This window comes from Chelmon rostratus, chromosome 15 (genome assembly GCF_017976325.1).
Source record: "Chelmon rostratus isolate fCheRos1 chromosome 15, fCheRos1.pri, whole genome shotgun sequence".
Classification (NCBI taxonomy): Eukaryota; Metazoa; Chordata; class Actinopteri; order Chaetodontiformes; family Chaetodontidae; genus Chelmon; species Chelmon rostratus.
The window spans coordinates 7,900,279-7,927,752 of NC_055672.1; the positions used below are offsets into that span (position 1 = coordinate 7,900,279).

The 27,474-nt window shown below is 42.3% G+C and overlaps 2 protein-coding genes across 4 annotated transcripts in view; both read left to right on the plus strand.

The window, feature by feature from the left end:
• actn1 (actinin, alpha 1) overlaps positions 1-16,039 on the plus strand; it is a 57,610-nt gene extending 41,571 nt beyond the window's left edge. The window contains exons 9-22 of one of the 3 annotated variants that reach the window (XM_041953214.1): positions 2,520-2,612; positions 3,799-4,029; positions 5,186-5,333; positions 5,627-5,777; positions 6,003-6,111; positions 6,546-6,686; positions 7,395-7,577; positions 8,557-8,691; positions 9,100-9,279; positions 10,878-11,024; positions 12,967-13,047; positions 13,370-13,435; positions 13,817-13,975; positions 15,453-16,039. In XM_041953214.1, the coding sequence (XP_041809148.1) occupies positions 2,520-2,612; positions 3,799-4,029; positions 5,186-5,333; positions 5,627-5,777; positions 6,003-6,111; positions 6,546-6,686; positions 7,395-7,577; positions 8,557-8,691; positions 9,100-9,279; positions 10,878-11,024; positions 12,967-13,047; positions 13,370-13,435; positions 13,817-13,975; positions 15,453-15,611 (1,983 nt within the window). In that variant the 3' untranslated portion in view covers positions 15,612-16,039. The remainder of the gene's footprint in view (positions 1-2,519; positions 2,613-3,798; positions 4,030-5,185; positions 5,334-5,626; positions 5,778-6,002; positions 6,112-6,545; positions 6,687-7,394; positions 7,578-8,556; positions 8,692-9,099; positions 9,280-10,877; positions 11,025-12,966; positions 13,048-13,369; positions 13,436-13,816; positions 13,976-15,452) is intronic. The other 2 variants (XM_041953212.1, XM_041953213.1) reach the window with 2 other exon arrangements.
• Positions 16,040-17,996: 1,957 nt separating this feature from the next.
• Positions 17,997-22,488, plus strand: LOC121617996 (cytochrome c oxidase assembly protein COX16 homolog, mitochondrial). The gene is made up of 4 exons (XM_041953226.1): positions 17,997-18,128; positions 18,843-18,920; positions 20,926-20,994; positions 21,763-22,488. Exons 1-4 carry the CDS (start codon positions 18,069-18,071, stop codon positions 21,874-21,876), a joined length of 321 nt encoding a protein of 106 aa, XP_041809160.1. The 5' UTR covers positions 17,997-18,068; the 3' UTR covers positions 21,877-22,488.
• Positions 22,489-27,474: the final 4,986 nt, after the last annotated feature.

Here is a 27,474-nt window from a genome sequence, read left to right on the forward strand (position 1 = left end):
CTGGGAGCATGAGGTGGTGTAATGAGCTTTACATACTACGATTACATACTCCACATGTTGCCCATTATAAGTCTGAACTGCTTGAAACTTGACCTGTTTTTGAGCAGACATATAATACAATAAAGGGATTTAGTGTTATCCACCAGGATTACATACCTGGCAATGTGGAGAAAGCTTGGAAACCACATTTAGACAATCATGTAGGTACAATCAATCAGATGTCGGGGCTATAATCAGTATTTTTATTTTACCTTTGGCTGGTCAAATCTATGAATGATGCACTCTAAGTAGAAGAAGTGACATAAGAAGATTATGTGCAGGTGACACAACTAGAAACAGGCAGTAGTTTAACAGTGATGGAAAAAGAAAATAAGGAACTTCACTATAAAGTCTTTTAGCTGCATTACATTAAATATCACCTTAAAGCTGCTCTAATGTGAAAGAGACACACCCACTGAATTATCGCCATCATTTCTGCTGCCACTGATGTCAGGACAGAGTAATTCATGAAAGCGGTCGCGGCTGTCAGGGCTGTCAGTAAACAGGCCCAGCGTGCAAACATTAGCTCACAGAAGCACGACCTGCACATCCTGGCTCTCCTTTTAAGGCGGCTCGCCTGCCGCTCCTGGTGGAGCCCCCGGAGCATGTCTCCGACCGAGCCAAGTTTACCCCGTGATCTTTTGACAAAGTAGGCTGGAAGCAGTCCTCTGAGCGGGACGCCAGCGTCTGAGCTATGAGCTGCAGTGAGGAGCTTCAGGCCTGTCTCACTGTGCGTCTGTGCTCGCTGCTGCGAGGCGACTTTTGGGTGGACTGGTTTGCTTGTCCAGCCTTTTAGAGGAAAATCGATAATTTGGGTTGAGCCACGACAGCTGCAGATGGATTTGATATTTTCTGAGGTGCTTCAACACTTTACTACTGCTGCAAACTTTATATCCAGCTGATTATGTTTATATTTCTGCATTTCTTCCACACTTTGTGCACGTCGCTTAAATTTCTCTCTACATTTTCTCCTCTGCTCTTGTTTTCGATGAGCTTTCCTGAACACATTTACTCATCTTGAACCCAACGGGTTAACTGTCGACATGTTGTCATGGAAACTGCTTCACTCATGCATTGCCAGCCCAGTTATGAAGACTGACGGGCCATGTTAAGGAAGTGTTGTGTCATGGATGAGCCCCCCCCCCCCAGTTATCCCCACCGGAGCCTCGCTCTCCATTTCCCTGCTCTCTTTGTGTAGGTTGAGAGGCTAAAATAACACACTGTACACTGCTGTTCTATAAAAAACAGTGGTGCAGAGAGAAAGGTGCCCCACACCTGACAACAGGTACAATATGATGTGTCCTTGTTAAAGCTCAGTGAGTGGAAAAAGACATTAGATTATTAATCTTAGGTGATGTTTAGGCGACATTCACCAGGCAACACAGAAGCCCAGACAGGTTTGCAGAGATACAATCATACAGTATCTGTCCTGTTTTTACTCCCCGGAATGTCCCATTTGGGAAATCTTAAAGTGCTTTTGTAAGCAGCACAGATGGATGTATGCGTTTAAATGGCAGAAATAAATGACTGTAAATTACCAGTCACAAGTAGATGTCTGCTTGAGTAAGAGGACAGGGTTAAGATGCACTGCAGCCAGAAATGTGTTTTCCTTCTCATTTCTGCAGTTGCATGTTTGAGCTTCACTCTGCAGAATGATGTATGTGCAAGGTTTGACACAAGAAGGCTGTTTTCACATTCATTGCTGACGGTGTAAATTTAGCTAATCGTGCTAATTGACTGATTTTAAGAGGCGGGCTTACGAGCACTTTGCTGTTGTGGCGCATCACAGAAGCCACTGCTTTATATACAGTTACTGGAGGTAGTTTTCAACCTAGGGATCAGGCCCCCTCAAAAGGTCACAAGAAAAATGGGAGAGGTCGTAAGATGATTAAAGTTCTGCGACACAAACTTGTGTCATTCTTCGGAAACTGGACTGAATCTTCGCTTTTTTCTGAAATATTTTCAAATTTTACTCGTCATAGCCATAAAAAGTTATTTGAATGGAACGATTGAAGAAGTTTAGAGGTGAATACATTTTTGTTGAAACTCGTAGACATCTGAAATGTGGGCCCACACTAGGCGTTGGTCATTTGTAGGTGGTTACGAGCTAAAAAGGCTGGGAGCCACTAGTGTAATCTTTAACAATGCTTAATAATTTATGAGATTGTATCTGTTTTATTAAATGTGAAATCTTGATATGAAAAGTAACTAATAAGTACATCTGTCATGCAAAAAGTGCTAGAAAAAGTACAATATTTTCCTACGAAATGTAGTGAAGTAGAAGTATAATGGAAATACTTCAGTAAATTACACACACAGCATGCCAAAATGATACTTTTTACCACTAAAGATTATCACTTTAACTTTACAGAGCTTTCACTACATATGCATCCATTGTACAGTGTAGATGACTGAACGGCATCGAGCTTCTGCTCAGCTCTGGGTCTCACACTGTTTCTCCCCTCGCCCTCGTCATCCAGGCAGAGACAGCGGCCAACAGGATCTGCAAGGTGCTGGCTGTCAACCAAGAGAATGAGCAGCTGATGGAGGACTATGAGAAGCTGGCCAGTGATGTGAGCACACCCCGATTTTTTTCCTATAATTGCCCTGAGCCTCCTCTACCCTTCTATCTCCCTGTTCTCCTTTTAAAGCTTCTCCCTCGCCTCCCAGCCCCCGGGGGTGTTTGTGCTCCGTACAGGTGCAGGGTCAGGACCACAGACAGGGTAGATCCAGATGAAAAGACAGCCTGTTGGTTTCAAGCATAAAAAAGTACAAGTAATGTTTTTGCCTGTTTTAGCCCATTAATAACACTTGATTTTAGACAAATATGAAAAAAAAACTCAGTAGAGGCATTAAAACGTATTGATAATGTATTGAATAGATAACACAAAATTACCTGCAAACTATTTTGATTATTATTAAATTGTGATACATGAAGTAAAAAGGGCAAATAGTTAATGGTTGCAGCTTCTTCTTGAGGATTTGTTGCTTCTGTTCATCTTATTCAATTACAAACTGAATATCTTAAGGTTTTCCACTGCTTGTTGAACAAAACAAGATATTTTAAGACATCAGGTTGGGTTTTAGGAAATTGTTACTGTGACCTTCGGTCATCCTGACATTTTGTAGACCAAACAATGAGTGAATCAAGAAAACAATCTGCAGTTTAGGAACCATGAAAAGTTTTTTTTTTATGTACAATGTCTCACTCAGTTCATAACATGGTCCCAATTATTTAATAATCAAATTTAATGAATCCTCATATTAACTGTGTTTATCCCAGCCAATATGCCTTTGTTGGATTTTTAAAAAATCCTAAACATCAATATTAGTATCAGCATCAGGCTACAGTAGATTGAAGCTAGCTGTTGGTTCTAAATTATTATTTATTGCTCTGGAAAATGGTCAGCATCAATGACAACAACGCACAAATTGTACTAAGTGGGATAAAACATGCAAAAACACGGGTGTTGTCCTTTTAAATTAGACACAAGTTGTTCTTAGAGTTACATTTGGTTACAAAAAAATCCACAAACCAATTAGCTAACCAATTCTCTCGTCCTGTATTCTTCTTTTGCTGACACACATTAATTACATCCACTATACCTCACTAAACCTGTTCCTTTCTCCTTTTATTTGCATGGTTCTCCATTTTCTTTCCCCTGAATGGTGCTCTTTTCTCCTCCATCCCCTTTCTTTTATAACGCACCCTTTCCCTCACACACACACACACCACCACCACCGCCATCAACACCCCAGCTGTTGGAGTGGATCCGTCGCACCATCCCTTGGCTGGAGAACCGCATGCCTGAGAACACCATGCAGGCCATGCAGCAGAAGCTGGAGGACTTCAGAGACTACCGCCGCCTCCACAAGCCGCCCAAAGTGCAGGAGAAGTGCCAGCTGGAGATCAACTTCAACACCCTGCAGACCAAGCTGAGGCTCAGCAACAGGCCCGCCTTCATGCCCTCGGAGGGAAAGATGGTCTCGGTAGGTGAAGGCAACTTCTGAAAGTGCAAACTCACACACAAAAACTCTTTGAGTTTGAGTTTGAGATCCACACCTCCTCCGTGCATGACTGTGATGAACCGATTGGTGGTCGTCAGTGGCCAAAGCGTTACCTCAGCTCCATGAATCATGAAGACACATGCTGCCAGGGAACATTTGAACCCAGATTTTAACCGACGTCTTACTTGGTTGCTTGTTTGCTTTGAAATGTCAAATTTCAAACCCACAGCACAGCCAAAATATGGTGGAGTGTCGTTTCAGTGCAGTTTCTCCTCTTTCGCCCTAAAATTTTAGTAAAAAAAAAAATACAGTACAGTGTGAATAACTGCACGATCATATTTGTTTTTGTGGTGTCTCAAAAAACAAATGAAAAATATCCAATATTTGCAGATTTTCTTTGTAACATTCATCCAATTTAAAGCTGCGATGATCAGTATAACAGTGTAATGTGAAAGGGGTTGCTTGTAGAGAAAATGATCACATGACTCTGCAGATCCCCTCAGCATGTCAGCGTCTTTCAGGTCGTTGTTTTGGTTTTAACTTTAATGTCTTTATTTTCTTTTGTTATTCAGTGTTACTGCTCCCATCAGTGTTGCCAGGCACAGTAGTGAAAAATCCCACCGTTTGCTAACTAACTCCCCAACATCAAACACAGACAGAGTTAGCAACTAGCATTTAGCAGCTAAAAAGCCAGATATTTCCCTAAGGAGCTGGTGCAGACCTAAAACTGAGCTAAAAGGAGAGTTAATATTGGATTCATTCGTTAGATCGACAGAAACAAACTCCAAATAAGTGATGAAGTTCCTCTGTAACTGCTGGATGTGTAAATAAGCAACTGTTTGCTAACAAGTTCACTATATTAACTTGAAAGGTTGGAATATGCCAACGTTCAGCAGCAAAAACTCTCTAAAAGCAGGTTTAACTTTAGTTTAACTTATCATGCATGTGTGACAAAAACTGACAGCATATACTTGTAGAATAAAATATGAGAGCACAGAAAAACCGCCAACAGGAAGGTTGTCTTTTTTGTTTTGCTTATACAGATTTTTGCAGTCAGAGCCTGAATTACACATCACGTCTCTCCCTCTCTGTTTTTGGCGAGAGTTAATTCTGAGGTATTCTCCTTTGCCTCGTTCAGGACATTAACAACGCGTGGGGAAAACTGGAGGGAGCAGAGAAGGGCTATGAAGAGTGGCTCCTCAATGAGATCCGCAGGCTGGAAAGACTCGATCACCTGGCGGAGAAGTTCCGCCAGAAAGCAGCCATCCATGAAGCTTGGACCGAAGGTACGGCGAGTCTGAGAGGAGCTCAGAAAGACCCGCTGTCTGCATGCACACATCCAGCTCCTGTGTTTTAGTCTCATGCTGGCTGCCGAACGCCACAACAAAGTAAAATGCAAATTACAGCCTGTAAACATTTTTAGGATGCTGGCTTGTTATAATGCAGTATGTAATTGTCCTTTGTTTTAGTATCACGTAACAAGCGCTTTAAACAGACAAATGACATTGTTGATGGACTTGAGATACATTTTAATTTAATCCCAGCTCGGCCGGTGCATTCTCCGTGTCTCCCCCTGCAGGTAAGGAGGACATGCTGCAGAAGCGTGACTACGAGACGGCCTCTCTGTCAGAGATCAAGGCCCTGCTGAAAAAACACGAGGCCTTCGAGAGCGATCTGACGGCGCATCAGGACCGCGTGGAGCAGATCGCCGCAATCGCACAGGAGTTAAAGTAAGGGTTGATTCACAAGAGGCAGGGTTGATGGTGAGAGGACTGTGGAGGTGGACGAAAAAAAAAGAAAGAAAAGAAAAAAGAAACCTAATGAGTGAATCAAAGAAGACGCAACACACAGCAGGATCATAAAATCTAAAGAAAGATGATGATAAAACAACCAACTGAAGTGAACGACATATAATTATAATAAAGCTCTTGTTCCCTCGTCTGTTTGTGCTCCAGTGAGCTGGACTACTACGACTCCCCCAGTGTAAACGCTCGCTGCCAGAGGATTTGTGACCAGTGGGACGCACTGGGAGCTCTGACCCAGAAACGCAGCGAGGCTTTGCAGGTGAGACGAGTTAAGAAATATACTCTAATCCCAAGAGAATTAAAAAATAAACGAGTCAAAAAAGGAGTCAAATTTCTACCCTCTAAACCATGCACTTTGTTATCCTTGTTTTTAAGTTCACTTTGTCCTTCTTGGTGCCGGTGAGAGCAGAAATAATTCCACATTTAGGCTTGAAAGTGTTCTTTTTCACAGTCAGAGGCTGCGAAGAGACTGATTTTCAGGATTCCCACAGCCCTTGAAAATCCTATCAAGGTTTTGAGATTTGCTGAATTTTTTATCCGTAAAAATATGACCCCAAATCCATCGATATGACACAGCTCTCTGGAAGATCATGAATAAGATGAAGCCCCCATAAATTCTTCACCCAACAAGACTTTGAAGGTCGACGAAAAGCCTGCGACTTCATGTGATAACCTTGTTTTTATGCTCAACAGAGAACTGAGAAGCTGCTTGAAACCATTGACCAGCTGTACCTTGAGTTTGCCAAAAGAGCCGCTCCATTCAACAACTGGATGGAGGGCGCCATGGAGGACCTGCAGGATACCTTTATAGTGCACACCATCGAAGAAATCCAGGTGAGCACAGAGTGGGCTGACAGGGATAGAGGAGACTTAATTTACCCCAGAATCAATAACAGTGTTGCCATGCAGCATGCACAGCTGTGGACTTTTATGTACTTTAAAAATATGTTGCTGAGAATTACAAGCAAAAGTTTGACATTTTGGGAAATATGTTTTTTTGCTGTCTTGAGTTAGATGAGAAGATTGATACATCTCTCATATCTGTCCGGTAAATGTAAAGCTGCAGCCTGTTAGCTTAGCTTAGCATAAAGACTAGAAACAGGGGAAGACAGCTAGCCTGGCAGATTAAAGAATCTTCCTACCAGCCCTCAAACTCACTTATTAACGTGTTATATCTCTCATTTTTAGAGACATTTTTGCAATTAAATTGCAAAGAACGTTTTCCCCAAAATGTTGAGCTTCTCTTGAAGTCAAATGTTTTGTTGGACAGCATGGAAAAGACATGGATTTCTAACTTTTATATAGCTGTAAAGTACAGATGCTACAGATCAGCTAAGAAAAGGCACAGTAGATGTATGAACTGTGCCAAACTGAAGAAGCCAACACTATTTGTGCTTTGCCTGTTTTCTGGAAGTGAAGCTATAATATTTAGCAAAAAGTTGATTATAATAAGCAAGTAAATTTCTTTTTATTTCTAAAAGCCTTCATTGTTTTTGTTGTGGTTTAGATTTTCATTGTCTGTGTTTGTGTATTGTGTCTCAGGGATTAAGCACAGCCCACGAGCAGTTCAAAGCCACGCTGCCAGAGGCTGACAAGGAGCGCCAGGCCATCCTGGGCATCCACAATGAGATTACCAAGATTGTGCAGACCTATCATGTGAATATGGCTGGCACCAACCCCTACACCACCATCAACCCACAGGAGATTAACGCCAAATGGGACAAGGTAATAAAAAGCAATGACGAGCGAGGAAAATACACACTTGTACACACAAATTTATCTATGGAAGATGGAGTCCAGCAGTTCCTTGTCTGCACAGGACTTGAGATGGACTCAAGCTAGCCTGTATAGGTTTCCACCATCCATCAGTTAGACTTAACCCCAGGTCGGAAAGACTCTTTATGAGAGATTCTGATCAAGACTTATAGAAATACAGACATATATCATGGAGTATCATTATCATCTCATAATAATTCAGGTATTAAGCAAGCAACCACAAATTCAACATACAGCTATGTAAGCAGAATGCATCAGAACAACTCTGGCTCCAGATGGTCTTGTATATTCTTAAAGGGAAAGTTTGACATTTTAGTAAAAATAGTTTGCCAGCACATAGACTGGAAAACAGCTAATCTGGCTCTGGTTGCCTGGCAACTGGTCCCGGTCAAGAAAGTCAGTCACAAAACCCCCTTCAGAAAATGTCGAATTGTTGTTTTTCCGTTTTTGTACAGCTGAAACACGTGAGATGTAACCTGTTAACTTGTGAGCTTTAAAACACACATGCTAGCTGTTTCTCCTTGTATTCAGTATTTATGCTCAGCTAAATTAGCCAGCTACAAGTGGTAGATTTATATTTATCTCACAGACATAAGTGAAATAGATTTTCTTATCTAATGCTCATCAAGAGAACAAGCATCAGGTCTATGAGGACTCTTACAGTTACATAAAATTAGCCTGGCTGCTACTTTAATATATTTTATTTCCACACCGAAAAATTCACTTTATTAGAAGTTTTACTTTTATGTTCGGAAAAAAAGCTCAAGATCCTGTTTCATGGAAAAGAAACGATTTCAGTTTATTTTTGAGACATGTGGAAACACTATACAGTGTTCTCTGTTCAGTATAAGTTTTCCCTCCTTCATAAGAATCGCATTAATGTGCGTCCACTCTTTTGGGTTTTCTGTGGCCCTCCTGCCTGCTGCAGGTCAGGCAGCTGGTGCCTCAGCGCGACCAGGCTCTGATCGAGGAACACGCCCGGCAGCAGAACAACGAACGTCTGCGCCGACAGTTCGCCAACCAGGCCAACGTCATCGGGCCCTGGATCCAGACCAAGATGGAGGTCAGTATGAGCAGAAATCACCACGTTACCACGCTCAGAATGAGGCCAGCATGGCGACGAGTGCAGCGCTGTCAGTACAGTACAGTGTGTAATTAAGTTGTAGCGCATTTTTGTGTTGAGTTTAGTCTCAAATTGAAGTTTAATCACTTACCGGTCCTTTCCTGTGAGGAATTTCATAGGCACAAAGATTAAAATAAGAAATGGTAAAACTTTCTAACTGTGGTTCATTAAATCTGAACCCAGATTTGATAAACAGAATAAAAATATTCACAGTTTATGAAAAAGTGGCATTTCAAGTTCTGCACTGAGTGCAGTTATATGCAACATACAGCATACAAGTGACAGTATGACAGGGTAGTGTGAGGTTGAGAGATACATATCTGACAGAAATGGTGTGTGTCTCTGCAGGAAATCGGCCGCATCTCAATCGAGATGCACGGCACCCTGGAGGACCAGCTGACACACCTACGCCAGTACGAGAAGAGCATCGTCAACTACAAGCCAAAGATCGACCAGCTGGAGGGAGACCACCAGCTCATTCAGGAAGCTCTCATCTTTGACAACAAACACACCAACTACACCATGGAGGTAAAACCTGGAGCCAAGCTTAAAGTCTCTTTAACATGACAAGGAAAAGACTGAGGTTTCTGCTTCAGCCAGCTAGTATCCAACCAATATTTCTGCTTCCCTCCTCACTGAAGTTGCCATTGGTCTGTTTAACGTACTCGTTTGACCTGGCTGAACACTGCAAATACTTCTAATGCATTTTTCGAAGTTGTGTTGGCACCAGATGGCTGTGGTTTGCCACAGAGAACAAAGCAATGGGTGGCAGGATGTTAAGACAGCCACAGGAAAGTTTAATACTGAACCCTCCAGTCTCCAGTGTACATGATTAACTTTTTGTTTCATAAGCCACATGCTAAAAAAAACAGAAACCCCTGCCAGCCGAGAATTATTCATATGAATCTTGTTATTGAAATTTTGCACAGAGCTCTTATGTAGGTGTGTCTAGAATCTGGAATCAGGAGACGAGCAGATTTAAAGTACATGCGCCAAATTTGCTAACGTGTTTATGCAAAGTTTTTGTCTGCAGCTTTCTTTTTCTGCATCATTTCTGCTAAGGCTTGGCCAGTTTTAGGCTAACTATTCTGACAGAAGAAAGTTCAGATCACTGATTCCTGAACTGTTTCAGTCAGACGTACCCGACTGAGGTACCCCTTCATTATCCTGTCCCCTTTCATAAATAAGATTGAACTGTTTGGTAATATTGACTGCACATGTGAATACATACAACAGCAGGTTTTGTCTAGTTTGTATTTGTACGACTGCCACTGACAGAAGCTGGATGCTTTAAACCTGCAGTGCAGAGCTTTTGTCTCCCCCTTCTGGCAGTGAGAGTAATTGCAGAAACACTGTTGACCGGCCTTTGGCGCCTAGCCTTCTGTAGCCTCCATCTCCACGGTTGCTCCACCCTTCAGCTCAAACCAGTCATCACAGGTTGATGTAAAATGCATCACGCCAGATTTAAAAAGACCATGAGTATAACGGACGTTCATTTATATGTGAACGTCTTGTACTCCAGCTTTAAGCATTTATATATTTACTTCCAGAAGTCCACTTTGGCTTTTTTGTTAGCATGCAAACTAGTTTCATGGACGCTTAATCACAAAGCATCGTGTTTAGGTGTTACATCTATTATTCTACTATTTGTGTGTTAATTTGCTCCCAAAATACAAGTGAGCAGATTTTAAATACACTATTTTTTTTAATCAAATCAGAATTTTTCCAAATTAACTTAGCTGCTGAACACATTTCCAGGTGCGTCCAGGTGAATAACTGGTTCAGATGATACTGGTTGACACATCCTGAACAACAGGCTACTGTAAAGAGTCTGATGACAGTCATCGTTTTCTTTTTTCATCAGTGGCCTTCAGATGACAGCAGCTAAAGACTCGTCTGTGTACGATCAAAGCATTCAAATTCAAATGTGTTAAAATGTCAGATGTCATTCTAGTTATTGTCCTGATATAAAAATCATCTTTTCCTCCCTGCAGGTCTCACCAAACATTTTATTTGCAACCACCCAAAGCTAAAACCCAGCAAAAACTAATGCCCCTGAGATTGCTTTACAATCCATCTCTTCTTTAAACTTCCTCTGCCTTCGTGTGTCTCTCTCTCCTCTGCAGCACATCCGTGTGGGCTGGGAGCAGCTACTCACCACCATCGCCCGCACCATCAATGAAATCGAGAACCAGATCTTGACGCGAGACGCCAAGGGCATCAGCCAGGAGCAGCTGAATGAGTTCCGGGCTTCCTTCAACCACTTCGATAGGGTCAGTACTCGTGCTGAGTCGCCGCGCAGACACAAAGGCGAGGAGAGGTGTTCGCAGGCGGTCGCTGCTCATTTACCGTCAAACGTTCGAATTTTGCACGCTGTAAACTAGGTCGTTAGTTCTACATTTGGGAAATAGGTTGCAGAGAGTTAGCTGAGAGTGTCGATACCACTCTCATGTCTTTCCATTATATATGAGGCTAAAACCAGCAGTTAGTTAGCTTAGCTTAGTTTATGTTAGCGTGAAGATCAGACCAGATTATATCCTGGTCGGGAGTAGTGACTTCCTGGAATTTGCTTTGGGAGTGCTAAGTGCTAAGCTAAGATAACTTCAGGCAATAGCTCTTCTCATTTAACTCACAACAAAGAAAGTCATTAAAAGTCAAACTACAGCTTCAAACCTGCATGTAAAAAGTTCTGGCATGTGGAGTCACGCGTTTGTCTTCCGCATGTTTAGACTGCACCAACAAAGCGAAGAAGTGAAGGTGAGAATACATCGTTTCTGGGTTTGAGCTGTCGTGTCATGGTGCCTGAGGTGTGGCTAACGGCGATCCTTTAACGAACCTATAACCGGAAAACTGGGAGTGTGCAGAGCGTACAGTCGGGCTGTGTGCTTACCGCCTGGTTGAAGAGGGACTTTCAGATCAGTGAAGCTGTATTCTTATCTCATCTTATCTTTAAGACATATCAAGGCAACTGACAACGAAATCCCTTTATTGTGAGACACAAAAACATCTGCATTGAATTAAAAACAGAAATATGGAGCATGTGGAGGGAAATTGAGGATCGAGTTGAGATGTGTTCCCAGTGAAGGCTGTTTCTATAAAAACCTGCTTCCTGCGGCCCCCCTCCTGCCTCCAGAACTTAGTGTTTACACTGGGGCTCAATGTGTCAGGAACAGCACCAATTATGGATGAGTTTTTATTTAGCTCCCTCTCCACCTCCTCCTGCTCCTCCTCACCCCAGCTCTCCCGCTGTCTCCACCATTACCTCATGCATTTTTCCAGAGCCGCCCCATCGTTAATCAATACCTGGGGTTGACGATAGGAGGCCACGGGAAGACGACTGTGGACCTGAACTTGTGCTTTTGTTTCATATTTCATTCGTTACATGAGCGTGAATTGAATATCTTTGCATTATTGGTCTGAAAAAACAAACTCTTTGAAGACTTAGTTTCTAGTTAATTGGAATGAACGTTTTTCAAAATTATCTCACATTTTATGGATGAAACAAAGAATCGCGTAATCAACAATCAGATTAATCCATAGTACGAATAATCATTAGTAGAGCTGCAATGTGCAAAAGGTCTTCTTCTATGATTTTCATTTGAATCTGTTTGGGTTTTAGGACTTAATCGGACAATGTTAGACATTTTAGGAAAACTTCTAATCAGTCAATGAATCGGTTATAATCACATCTGTGTATTTACGGTTGTTTTATGCCTATATGGGAGAATGAATGTGATAAATGAAGCGTTTTACTTTGATGCTGTGTACATAAAAGGTAAAGAGATACTTTTGCATCCAAAGGAGCATATTTTGTGATGTTAAGCGCCACCAGTGATATGAATAACCTCACCACAGGGCCTGTAGTCTGCCTGCCACACTGCACATTAACGCCTCTGAATGCCCTCGCCCAGCATGGCAGCACTGCTGCCACCGTGTGTTCACCTGCCAGATCCTAATGAATATGCTGTGTTCTCTGTTTCCTATCTCGTGCATGGCCCTCTCCCTTCACCCCCCTCACTTCCTGTTCCCTCCCCGTGCATGGTGCACTCCCTCCACCCTCCTCCTTCCCCTTCCCCCCACCCCATCCAACACCACCTCACCCACCTCCCCGTCCCACCTCGTCCACCCCTCACCGTCACTGACACCGCTGTATGTGTTGCTGCATGGCCTGTGGCCCCCCGACGCCTCGCCTGGCACTGGCCTCCCACACCCCAGGACCACTCGGGCACTCTGGGCGCGGAGGAGTTCAAGGCCTGCCTGATCAGCCTGGGCTTCGATATCGCCAACGACGCACAGGTACATAATCGTAGCCGCTCCCCCGCTGTGAAAAGTTTAACTGGTTTCTTTTTTTTTTTCTTTTGTACTTTTTCCCCCTCGTATCTCTATCCTCCCCCCTACTCTCCCTCTGTTCCCTCCTTTACTGCCGATCCCTCCTGTCTAAATGTCCTTTGTGATTCCCCACACCGTGAAACGTCCACATTGTGGATCGCTGCGGCTCTCTTCCTTAATTCTACTCCTTGTTCATCCTTCACTCTCCCAATGTTTTTCCTCCACTATCCCTGCCACTCTCCATCTTTCCTCTCCTCCTGGCTTCCTTTGCCCATCGCTGACCTTGTAGAAGAGATCAGGAATCATGGATGCTGAAGACTTCAAAACCTGCCTTATCTCCATTGGTTACAACCTGGTAAAACCATGAGCACTCTTCAAGTATGGACATTTGTTTGTGTGTGATTAACGAGACCAGTCGGAAATGGAAAAGGATAGATGTAACCTTGATTTCATTATTTTTCTTAATGTTTGTGTATCTTACTATAGATTTTAAGAGATGGTCTATTGATCACAGAGTTTTTATGGTGATTAAAATTGAATATTTTCACTCAGCAGTACCTCAAATGAATTTAAAACTTACTTATGTAATATAAATTTGTGCTAAACAGTGAAGCTTATATCTAACTTATAACTTCTATCCCTGTATGAAGAATATATGCTGTTTACTCTTTGTTTGAATGTGTTGTCACGGAGACTGTCACCACTGAGCTTCACAGTTCCTCTCTGTTGCCACCAGGGTGAGAACGAGTTCTCCCGCATCATGAGCATAGTGGATCCCAACCGGATGGGCATCGTCACCTTCCAGGCCTTCATCGACTTCATGTCCCGCGAGACGGCCGACACGGACACTGCCGACCAAGTCATGGCCTCCTTCAAAGTTCTGGCAGGGGATAAGGTACAGCCTCGTGTTGTAGTGTCACCAAAGAAGAGTAACAAAGCAGAAGAGAACTTTTCAGTGTAGATTAAGCTCCATTTGGCTAATAATGAATATCTGATACTGATAACTTTCATTTTTTACAACCTGGACCTTATTTGTAGCATTAAATACGACCATTTACTCACCCAGACAACTTTGGTGACATTTGGAGTCGTTTTGAAGAAATTAGCCCCAGAGGAGCAGCGCGTATATCCGTATAATGCGAGTACTCGGGGCATCCATGCGCAGCCTCTATATAACGCATAATCTGCGGCGAAACTCGTTCATATTCCAACATTTTGTTATAATATGCTGGTGCTATTCCCCTCTGAGCCGGCGGTCGGCCCAGTAAGCCATTGCGTATTCGTAGCCGATTGCCGCAGAGTCAGCCGTGTTGTGGCTGGCTGCTCGCAGCGCGCAGCGTTCGGTAATGACATCATCCACATCAGAGGTAGTTTCCTAGAGACGCTGGATATTAACATACCACCACGGGCTCAGAGGGGAATAGCACCAGCATATCATAACATATATCATAACAAAATATTGGAATATGAACGAGTTTCGCCACAGATTATGCGTTATATAGAGGCTGCGCATGGCTGCCCCGAGTACTCGCATTATACGGATATACATGCCGCTCCTCTGGGGCTAATTTCTTCAAAACGACTCCAAATGCCACCAAAGTTGTCTGGGTGAGTAAATGGTCGTATTTAATGCTACAAATAAGGTCCAGGTTGTAAAAAACGAAAGTTATCCTTTAAGGCAGCGGAAAAGAGACTTTTTCTTATCTTAACAGTGAATTGTTCTTGTATGTGAAAGTAGTTGCTTGTAGTAAGAAGTATCACTCACCTCTGCAGTTCCCTTCAGCTCCAGATATTTTCCTTAGGTGTTGTTGAGACCAAAACAGAGCCAAAGGGAGAGTGAGAATTGGACTCACAGAAACAAGTTTATCTTAACAACCTAAAAAGCGATAATGTGTCCGTGTTGTGTTAACATCTGGTTTACACTGCGTCCGAGCGGCCAAAATATCGTAGCTTTAAAGACAACAACAAGACGAAGAGATCGTAAATCCAGAAAACTTTTCAGCTGGCAAATTGTTCGTAGTCAGTCACGTCCTTTAGTCAAAGAGACTTTAGCCAAAAGTCTCTTTGGCTTGCTGGATGTTTGACTTCTCATTTATTCCAGCAATCATCATTCCTACTTGATAGACCAGCAAACCAAAAAATGAGCTGAAAGTGGCCGAAAGCTGATTTGCACTGCAGAGATGGCTGCTGATTCTGAGTGGGATCAGCAGTGACAACAACTCTTTCACATCACAGAGCCTTTTTAAATCAATGATCAAAAATATTCAAATATTAAAAGAGTACTGCAAATCCAGACTGCATGATGTTTTCATGTCTAACAGCCGCGATTCTAATGTAAAAAAAAATCATATTATTGTTCTCATCCTTGACAGAACTACATTTTAGCCGATGAGCTGCGCCGGGAGCTGCCTCCAGACCAGGCGGAGTACTGCATAGCCCGCATGGCCCCCTACACCGGCCCCGACGGCGTGCCCGGAGCCCTCGACTACATGTCGTTCTCCACCGCTCTGTACGGAGAGAGCGACCTCTGAACACTCTGTCGTCAGTCGTCCTGACTCGGGACCACCAGCCTACCTGCTCTGATCACCGCCACGTCCTCCGACTGCCCCTTCACCACACTCCTGTCCTACTACGCTCATTTTTTGTATGTCTCTGGCCTTATCTTTTTGTCACTATCCTCTGTCTCCTCCTCCTCCTCCTCCCACCTCTCCAGCCTCTTTACTGCTCCCTCACACTCTGTCTCCGTTGTATTTGCTCCCCACGCAATGCAGCAGCTCTCCAGGTTTACAAAGAGGGAGAGAGAAAAATGTTTGTTTCTGTTTTTATTTTCTTGTTGTCATTGTTTTTCTTCATAAAATGAATAAAGTTAACATATTTTATTATACTGAACAAAAAAGGTATTTTTCTTCACCTGATTGAAAATAAGAGACAAAAATTGTAATAAAGAAAAATTGCTATACATTCTCTTCTTATTCTCTGTTTGCTGCAGGGATCACTTACTTTTAATGCATTTACATTTACAGTTAGCTGACTCTCTACTCCAGACCAAAAATTATACTATAAAAATGGCTATATCATAAACCTGCTTGTAAATATCCCCTTGTTCCTGGAAAAGCAGGTAAGAACAGGACCCACACTCATTAAACTATTGAAATTATTATGACGGAAACATGTAAAGTTAGTGATTACCTACATGAAGAGGAGATGTGAGCTAAGCGAAGTTTGAGGATTCTGGTGGTGCTGGTGGTGTGTTGCATCTCTATTTAGACCCACTGAATGAAATAAAAAAACAGTCAGTTGCCCATGTGTACACCGAAAAAGGTTTTGCCTGCTGTAATCTTTCTCCTGTTCATACTTCCGAATGTGCTTTGAATGCAAGTTTTGGAGGATGAAATCAAAGGTAATCTGAGGCTAATATGAAGCTTCAGGTGTATTTTTAGTACTAACTTCTCTCTTTACTATCCCTCCAAAAAGACTTGGAAGTTAATCACTTGATTTGATTACAATGAAAGCACATTAGGAAGGGATCTCTTAAAGGCCAGTATGAACAGGAGCAATGATTACAGCACACGAAACCTGTTTAAATGCTCATATGGGCACTGGTTATTGTTTTGAGACAGAAAAAATATGAATTTATTCATTAAGGAAGTCCACTACAGCTAACACGGTGCCAGTTTATCCTTGTTTCTGTTATAATGCAGTGCAGACATATTAGACCCATTATGTCATCTGCAGGATGATAGATAGTTTTCACATATTAACTTATGGTAGCAGGAAAGCTTGTATGAATAATGTCAATGATGCCAGTGAGCTAGCCATTAACATGAACACTGGCTCTGTTCAATTCAAGTGTCCCAGTAAGCCATTGAAGTAAGTCATGGAATTCAGTCTTTATTCATTTAATTTTTCACACCTTCTGTTATATGTCAGAATGTCACTATAGGCCACTGAAAGGCCCTCTAAACCTGCACAGGTGTTAATCAGTTAGTAGCTTATTAAACCACTGATTTGGTTAAAGTTGGAGCAATGTTGGGTATTTGTGTGAAGTCGTCAAACTCTACTCTCCAAAATGTCCTGCACAACCTGCTAGATGGAAATTGGCCTGTGTGTTTGTGTTACATGATGAATCACAATTTATTTAGTAAAATGCACAAAACAAGTTCAATATACTGCATATTAAAACAATAAAGAAGAAGAGTAGAATGGTTCCGTCCGAAAAGGTACAAAAAAAACCTGCTGTCGTTCAAGCACAGCGCGTGCGCGCGCGCGCGCACACACACACACACACACACACACAAAGTGCTGCGAGAAGCTCCAATCAGGCAAAGTGATCGAACACACCTGAGTGGGTCAACAGACAGGAGTGTGATCTGAAACCAGTGGCTGCAGAGATGGTAGGAAATGTGACATGGGCAGCAGTAGTGTAACGTGCATGTATTCGTAGTTAAACATGCAAAGACACCTGTGTTAAGGGTGTGATCGTGTGTGAAAGATAAAATAAGATAAAACATTATTTATCCCCAGCCGGGGAAATTTGGGCATTACAGCAGCATGTGATAGCAGCGGCAAGAGAAATAGCAGTAGAGGTAGAATACATTCGAAAAAACAAAAAACAAAATAAAAAATAGATTATATATGTGTACATATTATACACGCAAAATGAAATTTGACTATATAAAAGAAAAATAAAACTGCTTACCTACGTTACTGCTCCGGTATTATTGTAAAAAAAAAAAAAAAAGAATAATAAACTGTCAGTACTCTACCGTTAAAGATCTTTTGGTGACATTTTTCTCGTCGACAATATCAACAACAACAAACATTTATCGTTGGTATCCTTGAAACGGACACACACACAGCGGAACCTTAGTCGTGTTTTCGCTGTACGGACAATTTACAGCGTCGGACCCATTCAGGAAGCGCGTCCGAGCTGTGACCTGCTCGGTGTTTGCCTCAGTCGAAAGGAGTTGTACCTGGAAAAAAGAGTCATGTTTAATCTGAAGGTGTTGCAGAGAAACAAAACAGTGAAATATGGAGTCCCCATGCTTGTAAGTTACTTTTATGTAACGTTTTACCGTATTTACTAAGCGTTAATAAGGGCTAACAGCTTGGCTAGCAAGTTAACAGTTTCATGATACATAATGCTCCTGTCAAACGTCATGTCGAGATGTTTTATCTGTAAGCTAATATTAAAAGTCAGATTTCGACCTCACAGTAATGACAGCTATTTTTCTATGTTCCCTCTTAAAGCTGTGTTTCAAAGCACGGTTAATTAGCAGCTTTAGGCTTTACAATTTCAAACTAACTTCGTTGAATTGAAGTACAGGAATATCTGCTAAAGGGTAAATATTATCCATATCTCGACACAGACATTCACTGTTTATTCACCAGGATTTGTCTGTTGTGGGAACTTGTGCATGTCTATTAGCCTCAAAGCAACAGGAATGTTATTCAGACCTTCAGTTGGCAGGTTATCAAGTTTTGTTGAACGTTTTTTATTAGGGATTTTATCAAATCTACGGTCATTTTAGAGGCTGTACATTAGTTTGTGATGATGTGAGATTAAATTGCAAGAGTCCTATTCTTAGATAATTCATGCTCAAATTCTAACTCACGAGTAAAGGTTGTTTTAATGGTTAACTGGCATGAGTGTTACTATGATGTTCACATTGTTCAGAGGAAACTCCCTCCAAATGCTCTGTGATGTCCGAACAGGAGGATTTGGGATAAAACTAACCGTGTGCACTTAAATGATTTTTCAGTTGCTCATAGTTGGAGGATCCTTTGGCCTGCGAGAGTTCACAGAAATTCGGTGTGATGCCCAGAAGCACAGAAGAAAGGTTTGTACTCAAGTAACTCTTATTTCACACATATTTCATGGAGTGTTGCTTCTGGTAAATGTAACAGTAGATTAAGTTTAAATCCTTGCATTTTCACCATCATAAGACAGTGGAAAGAGCCAGCTCACAAGCACGTCAAGGGTCAGTCAGTCAGTGTGCAATGACTCCTCCCAGTGGTTAGACACGGAATTGCACATGAGAATCATGATTTCTTCCAACATAACAGTGTAAAAATAGCACACATGTAGAGATGTTTCTGGATCTGTGAGGCTGGAATTTCACACTTCAGGGTGGTTGATTCAGGCTTACTTGGATGTATGTTTTTAAAGGAACCTAATTTGAGTATTTTGTCTGTGCATGATTTTAGACACTGCAGGCATGCAGCACTGGCAGGCTTTTCTAACCCATCAATACAAGAGCAAGAAGTGAGAACAAGCGCTCATAATTCATCAAATGACAGATCCAATTCATTAAAATGACAGAAGACTGGCCCTTCGTTAGAAGCCATTACAATCTGATGAGCTGCCTGCAAGGGGAAGTAGCTGTTTTGTGCTATTTTACACTGACATGCCGATGCACGTCATCTGGGTGGGAGCCAGATGGCAGGGGCATCTTTTCTTATTACTGTCCATGTGAGGCGGCACTAGACTGGATGACGATGGTGGACGGGAGGCATCGTGCCCCTGGCGCCACGCCTGTGCAGCTGCCCCCACACTGCTCGCTCTCTTCTGATGGGGCCCGCGGCACACCGAGCCTCTCTCCTCTCAGACCCTGTGGAGCAAAGATTCAACTCAGCTCAGTGTGTGTATGTGTGTGAGCGCACATGTAATTTAATGCATGGCATATCTAAACAGTTGTCAAAATGCACATGATTAAAACCGTTCTTCCGGTTCGTACCTGGAACTGTTAACAGCAGATTCCATTATTTTGGTCTCACAGACCACTTAAATGATTAAAACCTTTGTCTGAGGGTTAAGTCACTGTGTGATCCAATTAGCATTTTCTCTTTAATGGTTTAATTTAGCCCGGAGGCAGAGATGAACCTGAAGGTCTTTTGTCCTCCCTGTGCAGATTTCGTGAGTTTTCCTCACCTTTGATGCTCCCAGTTTGTTTTTGAGGCTTGGGTTAGTGGCAGATGAAGAAAAGCTAATAACACCTCCACAGCAGGTATCACACTAATTACGTTGGCTATTAATTCCCTGGTCTGAAGGCTGCAAAACGTACTATATATTATTTATTTGCTGTAGTAATGTAGGTCTAATTAAAAATCAATCATGGAATTATGAAACTCATCAGTCAGCTGTGTAACTGCGGCGTTATTACTATGAAATATTAGAACTCATTAAAAGTAATGATTCAGAATGGGATTCATTTCAGTCCTATTCTCGGGCAAAATCAATTTGAATTGCAAAACTCAGATACAGTAGCTCCACCGGACTCGATTCTCTCTATTCTCTCTCCCAAAACCCTCTGATACATATTTTTTTGTTTTTTACTTAACCCAGTGATGTCGATGCCAAACCGAGCAGAATAATTTACAGAGTAAAAACAGGGTAAATTGGATCCTCCCTCTAGGTTTGGAGAGGCTCGACTTTGGTGAGAAAACTCTTCAGTGCTGATCTCATCCTCACAAGGTTACAGGCCTGAGTCGAAAACTGCTTCACCTCTTCTGCAGATGTCATCATTTATACATTAAAGAAATAATGCACAAAAAGGGGAGGAGATGCTGCCTGAAGGGGCGTCTCACTGCTTCAGCTGAAAGTTGCAGACGTACAAACCTCATTAATTCATTATTTGTAATTTCTTTTGTAACACTAGTGACTTCAATTAAATATCGCTACCCACCAGTCCGTCTCTCAGACAAGGAGCCCCTTCCATGTCTTTTCCAGTCCTCTCGTCATGTCTTCCTATCTCTGTTTTGCTTGAATTTTCTCTGTTGTTGTGAACGTGTAACTTTCTGCCAGAAAGCTCCGCATGGTAACAGTTCTTCTCTGCTCTCGCTCAGCTGGATCCTTCACTGGAGGCCAAAGTGAACGTCCAAAGGCAGTCAGTCATACTGGAGGATGAGTACGAGGTAAGGAGAGACCGGCTGGGACCCAGCGGGGGGGGTTGGAGTAGATGAAGGAAACTAACCAGAGTGGTGCTGTGGTAAACAATATGAACTGTTAGAGAGTTTCAGCAAAATGCTTTTGAAAAGTTTTTAAAAGGAAATCTTGTGTTATGATTTCTAGATATCTGTAAACAAGCATGCTGGCAGGTTAGAGAAGCAAAAACATGTGGATTGTATATGTAACTTGACACAATTCATTTAAAAAATTTAGAAGAAAAATGTGACTGTGCAAGTGTTTAAGTGTTTTAGCCTCGGGTCAAATAATATTTACAAATAATTAAGGTTGGATCAGCAGCAGTCATTTAGTGTTCGGTGCTGATGTGAAGCTGCACACCGATCTTAATTTCTAATCTTTAATACCTTCAATAAATGTTCATTTTTAGCTCAAGTGTTTTTTTTGTCTGGGTGGGTTACGGAAGCTTCTCGGCCATCTGACGTGCCGCCCTGAGGAAGCATACCGGCATAAAGCTTAATTCTTGCCTCCTCTCACCTGTGTGACACACCAGATGGTCTGAATCTTCCACATCTGGCCGTTTCAAAGTACATCAAGTAAACTGAGAAAAGACTCCTGAATTGGCTTTGAAATGTTTTGTGTTCATGCTGACTTTTTTTGTTTAATTTTCCTGTGCAGTTTTCAAATACTGAATAATCTGTCTGATTTAAGAAAAAATGAATTATTATGTTGCCTGAAGTTTAAACCTTGTCTTGTTTTTTTCTCCCCTCTCTCTGCAGAAGATGAAGCAGTTGAATTTGGAGGAATGGAAGAACATCCGTGGTCCTCGTCCCTGGGAGGACTCCAGGGAGTACCAGGAGCAGCAGCGCAACAGGCAGAACAAGAAAGACTGAGGTCCAGAGCGGCAGGTCGAGCAGACTGCTGCAGCAGGACGGAGCAGGCCAGAGTGGACGGAGTCTGTGGCGAAGGCGCCGCTGAGACCAAATTACCACAGACGCTGCTTAATGGACTCAACTTGATTGGTCTTTGCTTCTGTCGGACTTAAAACTGGAGCTGTTTGAAATGTACTACTGCAGTACCGGTTACAACTACTGGTTATAATGATGCCACATGAGCCCAAAACCTTGAAATAAGTTCAAGGTTGGTCTTAAATTTAAAGACATGTGCATCGATTCTTATATTTTTTCACACATGAGTGTAACACGGTCACCAGTTGGCAGCTTATTCTCCACTCTGTTGACCAGGAGTTTGTAATTAAAAGCAACCAGCAGGTGGCACATCTGTGTCCTGCTGCTCCTCACCTCTCCCACAGAAAGCAAGGAGAGAAATATACATCAACGTATGATTTCCATGTCCTGATAAATTATGTACTATTGATCCAAATTGTTACTTTTACTTTTATTTTGTTTTTGACAAAAGCTCGTAGATGTGGCGAGTCTTTGTTTACAACAGAATTGCATTGATTTACCAGCTGAAAGTATAAAAGAATAAATAACACAACAGTCCAGCGTCTCCTCAGGCTTTATAGGTCTCGACAGTAATCTGTTTCTCTGACAGTTATTACTTTGCAATGCGGTGGATTTATTACGTTTTTAATGGAAATAGTATTACCTTTTGCTTTTTTCGGCCTACAAACAGAAAGAACATGGTTTTTGCTGCAAGTCTTGAGATTGTGAGTCATGTTTGGGTGATTGACAAGTAATGTATGTGCTGCGTTCCCTCGTGCAGTTTGTGAAATGGGATGTAATGAATGTTCCTCAGGTGTGGAGGTCTGTATGAAAATGTCCTGGGATACATTTTCTGTAATCACATTTTTTTATGTTCATGATTTCACCTGGTGTTTCTCGGCCTCTGGAGATTATGGGACACAAACAGGAGCTCCTGTTTTGAGGAGTATTGTGTTGCTTGCTTCGTCGTTGGCTGTTTGAGTGTCAGGCCCGAGCTACCGTGAATCACATGTGTGAGCGAGAGTGGCTGATCAGATGTGTGCTGAGGAAAATATTTAGTCTATGCTTCTTTCTCTGAAGAGGCCTCTTTAAATTTAGAGCAGCCAAATGTTGGTGCATCTGTTATCTTAGAGGTCAATCACACACTTAGTTTTGATGCTCCACAGGCTGCAGTATTAAGACTTAAAGGCGTGCAATCAAAATCTTAAGTACAAGTACATTAGTATTATAACATACTATAAAATATACTATTGGATTATTATTATTGATGCAGTAACAACGCTGAACACCTGCCAGCACCAAGGATGCTGCTCTGCAGCTGATCACTGACCTCTGAACTGTTCTCCAGGGCAGTCGGGCAGGTTAAAGAGCATTTTGGTCCAGAAATTGGTAACATCTCAGTGATTTTGTGTGGTTTACAGCAGAAGTAGATGTAATACTGTGAACACATATCCACACTATACACACTGATTTCCCTCTGGTGAAATCAAGCTCTCAGTTTGACAAAGCAATGCAGTGTGAGGGTTTTAACCACAGACAACAGCAGTTTGCACTCAGATGTGTTGGAGAAGGCGGGTTGTTTTGACATTCGGCCAACAATTATAAGGCAAAACGCTGAAATATACAAATGTTTTACTCTCAGAAAAGCAATCATTTTATTTTAGCAGATATTTTTCTTTAAATGCAACATCTTCACAGAACTTACTCCAATTTCACACCACCGACTGTGGTCTATGTTGGGATTTTTAGAACAAGAATATGCAAAACATACAACCAAGAGACTACAAAACACAGATTAAAAAACCCGCCAGATACACATGCCAGCAAACAATCAGACTAGAACAAAAATGTTGCCCGTTTAACGAATAAGTGTCCGTGCGTGCCAAGAATCTCCAGTGTCTAAAGCCTCTAATGGAAATGTCCACACAGGCTAAACTTGTCGGTGCTCGGTGACAGTCTGTGGATGTCCAATGCGTATCATTTTAAAAGAGGTAACTTAAAGCTGTACATGGACCCACATTCAGAGGGACACATAACTCAATGCACACTCCTGACTGGCAGCCAAGTCCATTTGCCATCAGATATAATCATTAAAGGGCCCCCGGATCTTTTTATCTTTGCAAATTTACAGTACGAGACAGATGAGGAGCTCCGAATATCCTCTAAATAAAGATGGGAAACTTTATCATTGAGGTGGATTTCCATTCTCTCAAAATAACCGTTTTTAACCATACATCACATTAAAGCCTCTCTGCCTCCTCTCATATGGAAGTTTTAGGAAGTTTCCAGAACAAGTTCACAGTTTAACATTTGTCTCCCAACACTTTTAGTAAGTAAACAACAATGTGTGACGGCTGCACCTGCTGCCACGCGGCTCATTTAAACATCAGTAACCTTCCTTCACCTTAGTTGTCTTGATAGTTAATGGTTTGTGTACTCATTTAGTTTGCTGTCCTTTTGACCTCATGCACATTACATTCACATCGCACATCCTACACACCAGCATACATAAATGATGACCCGGCTTTTGTTTCATGTAACATACTCCTGCTTATTTAGCTTAGTTGGCAGTACATTCGGTTCTATTTGTAGCGCACATTCAGTTCTCTTCTGTAGTTTGCTTTCAGTGGTTCTAATTTCTACTATTTCCGGAGTTCACACTCTGGAGGCTGCTCACTGCAGAGCCTGGCCGAGTCCAGCTCCACCTCTAGGTCCAGCCCGACCCACTGACCATCAGGTCCAGACAGGTGGAGCTGAGCCCGTGTGGCTCTGCAGTGAGCGCTGCTTGAGGCTGCAGGGTCGTCTTGTCAGGCCTGGGAAGAGGAAGCAGAGCTGTTGCTGGTGTTTGTTTATTTCTTTAGACTATAATTAGTTTCTTGGTGTTCTGGTCAATTTTATAATATGATATTTAAAAGATATAATATTTATAATGATAGACAAATTGTCTTGTTTTATTTGTAGTTTATTTGGTACAGTTTGTATTTGTGTTACCCCCCCTTTGTTTCAGAAATGGTCCGATCCTTCATTATGTCCCCCGCTGTGATCAGTTAGTTAAGTCTGTTGTCTTGGTTAGGTCACTTCAGGCTCTTTAGTTGTAAGCAGTTATTTTAAATTAGCATAGCCTGAGTTAAGTTTTCTTTAGCTGATCTCTTTTATGAGCCAAGGACTTTTTGGTATTTTTTATTGTTATTCTCATTTTGGAAAATCCACCTGTCTCTCCTCATGCTGCCACCTTGTGAAACACAAGGTACACACATGTATTTAGATTCAGCATGAATTACACTTTCTTAGGATATCCAAGGATTATTATTTTAAAAAAGCATCCATAAATCCACTTAGAAATCATTTTAATATAAGACTTCCACAGTGTCAGACTCATAGGGACTATTTCTTTGGTAGAAAGTACTTCCAATGAAAGCTGTTGACAGGGTGTATGTTTTTGATAATTTGACTGAACTATGTATAAAATTTGGCAGATTTTACCATGGAAATCTTCATATTCTGCAGACAAAACATAACCTTGGTGAAACATGCCACTTATTTAGACATTTTTCTAAATGTACAGTGTGTGGGATTTATGTAGTTGTGTATTTGGTGAACCATCCATAACCTCACTAATTGTGCAAAGCCACACTGCCTCACAGCTCCCCCATAGAGCCCATTTCAAATGAACCATGTGACGGAGTCTTGAGAGCGCCGAAGCAAAAGATATGTTAACAGCACACTCCAGTTCTATTAAATGGCACGGGTGTCGTCGTCAGAGGCCAACTGGGTCAGTCCGGGAGGCCGTGCCGTCGTAAGCGAGCCGTCAGGATGCATGACAAGTTGGAGTCCTAATTTCAGGAAGTCCTGCCCCTTCACGTGCCGTTAAATCTTTCATCTGAAAATGCAAGAAAGCACCATCAAATATTCATTGGACATGGCTAAGAAAGGAGGAAATCAAATTCAATATTTACTACGTCGTTCTACGAGAGGGAGAAGTAATGAGGTTCTGAGAAGCAAGAATCATGTAGCTGGTTGAAATTCAGGGCCCTGTGACAACTGGGGCTCCGAAACACTAAGTAACTATAATCCCGATAATCTCTCAGGGGCCCTTTCCAGCTCTGGAGCCCCTGAATCTGCGGCCCTGTGAGCTGGTTTTCCATGAATTAATGTGGCTGCTGCCAGCTATCACAGCTCGGATGTGGAAACTCTGCAGAAGAACCAGTCAGCCCTCGGTCTTCTTGGCCCTTGATGAATGAAAAATCCCTCCTCCCAAACACACACACACACACACACACACACACACACACACTCCAGATGATGATTAATTATCTCACAAGAAGACGTTCTTCACAAAGATTAGAGACGCGATCATTCAGTTCCACGAGCGAAATACGACATATTCGATCACATTCTGGGAATCAGCTGAGGTTCCCTCGCATTCATTACTTCCTTAATGTGAAGTGTTTCCTCTCCTCTTGTGTTGGGGGTCAAATATTAGACAGCGAGGTGTCGACCTCGATTGTATACCTGCAGGTTATCAGACAGAAAAGTGAGATTGTCTGTAAATTCATGATGACTGTATTTGACTGCACTTTTAAGTAATGCAGCGTAAGATCACCACTCGAGACACAGCAGCTTTCAATCTCGGTGGTGGAGTCCGCCGTTGCTACCCTGCATTCAAATTGCCTCCACATGCATGGGATTTACAGGAAACTATGCATGTAATGTAGCATTACTGTAATTTTATATCTCTCCTACAGCTGCATCAGAGATGTTTGGAGCTACATGTATACGTTTTCTATATAATTAAAGAGCAATACCAGAGCAAAAAATGAGTGTTTTATGACCCTCTGGCCCAAACTTTCTGCTGCTTCCAGCTTCCCAAATAATTGTAAACTAAATATCTTAGGATATCTTTTAATTTTTTTTTTTTTGGACTGTAAAAAATGATTAATTAGAAACAATAATTGACATTAACCAATCATAAGAACAATGCTTTGGTGCAGGTATAACTCTCTCGGCCCGGATAGGAAACAAAGCAGATGAAGCTGCGGTCAGTGAAAGCCTCAACCTTCACTACTGACTCACTTAAATGTCACTTACAGAGAGCTACAGACTCAAATGACAAAAAATAGACTTATTCTACATGGAGGAGGGGGAGAGAGGGAGGAAAGCGGGCGGGGAAATGGCCCCTGTGCTTATTTTATTTCCTCCCTCTCTCTCTTTCATTTTGTTTCTATAAATAGACAGACGCTTGGCAGCTGAGGGGTAGTCCACGCAGAACAAATGCACCCCCTGGCTGTTTCACTTCATTCCCCACATAATGAGCCAGACGGAATGCGCGCAGAACGCCGCCGTCACTTCCACTCTTCCCAGGGCCGTGGCAGGGGCCGCATGTTGCCATGGAGATGTGGCTGTTGGGCAGAGGGGCCCGGGCGGCGTCGGTCGTGGGCACGCAAAGCCGAGACCCTCAGATGAGCTGACCTCTCCGCCTTGATCTCTGTCTCATCCTGCCTTCCCCTACTTTTGATTCTCCCTCCTTCATCCCTCCCTTCCTCC

Coding starts and splice junctions, on each gene's coding strand:
- LOC121617996 (XM_041953226.1), top strand. CDS start 18,069: ATGTTTAATCTGAAGGTGTTGCAGAGAAACAAAACAGTGAAATATGGA. Junction 18,129..18,842: donor AATATGGAGTCCCCATGCTT/GTAAGTTACTTT, acceptor ATGATTTTTCAG/TTGCTCATAGTTGGAGGATC. Junction 20,995..21,762: donor TACTGGAGGATGAGTACGAG/GTAAGGAGAGAC, acceptor CTCTCTCTGCAG/AAGATGAAGCAGTTGAATTT.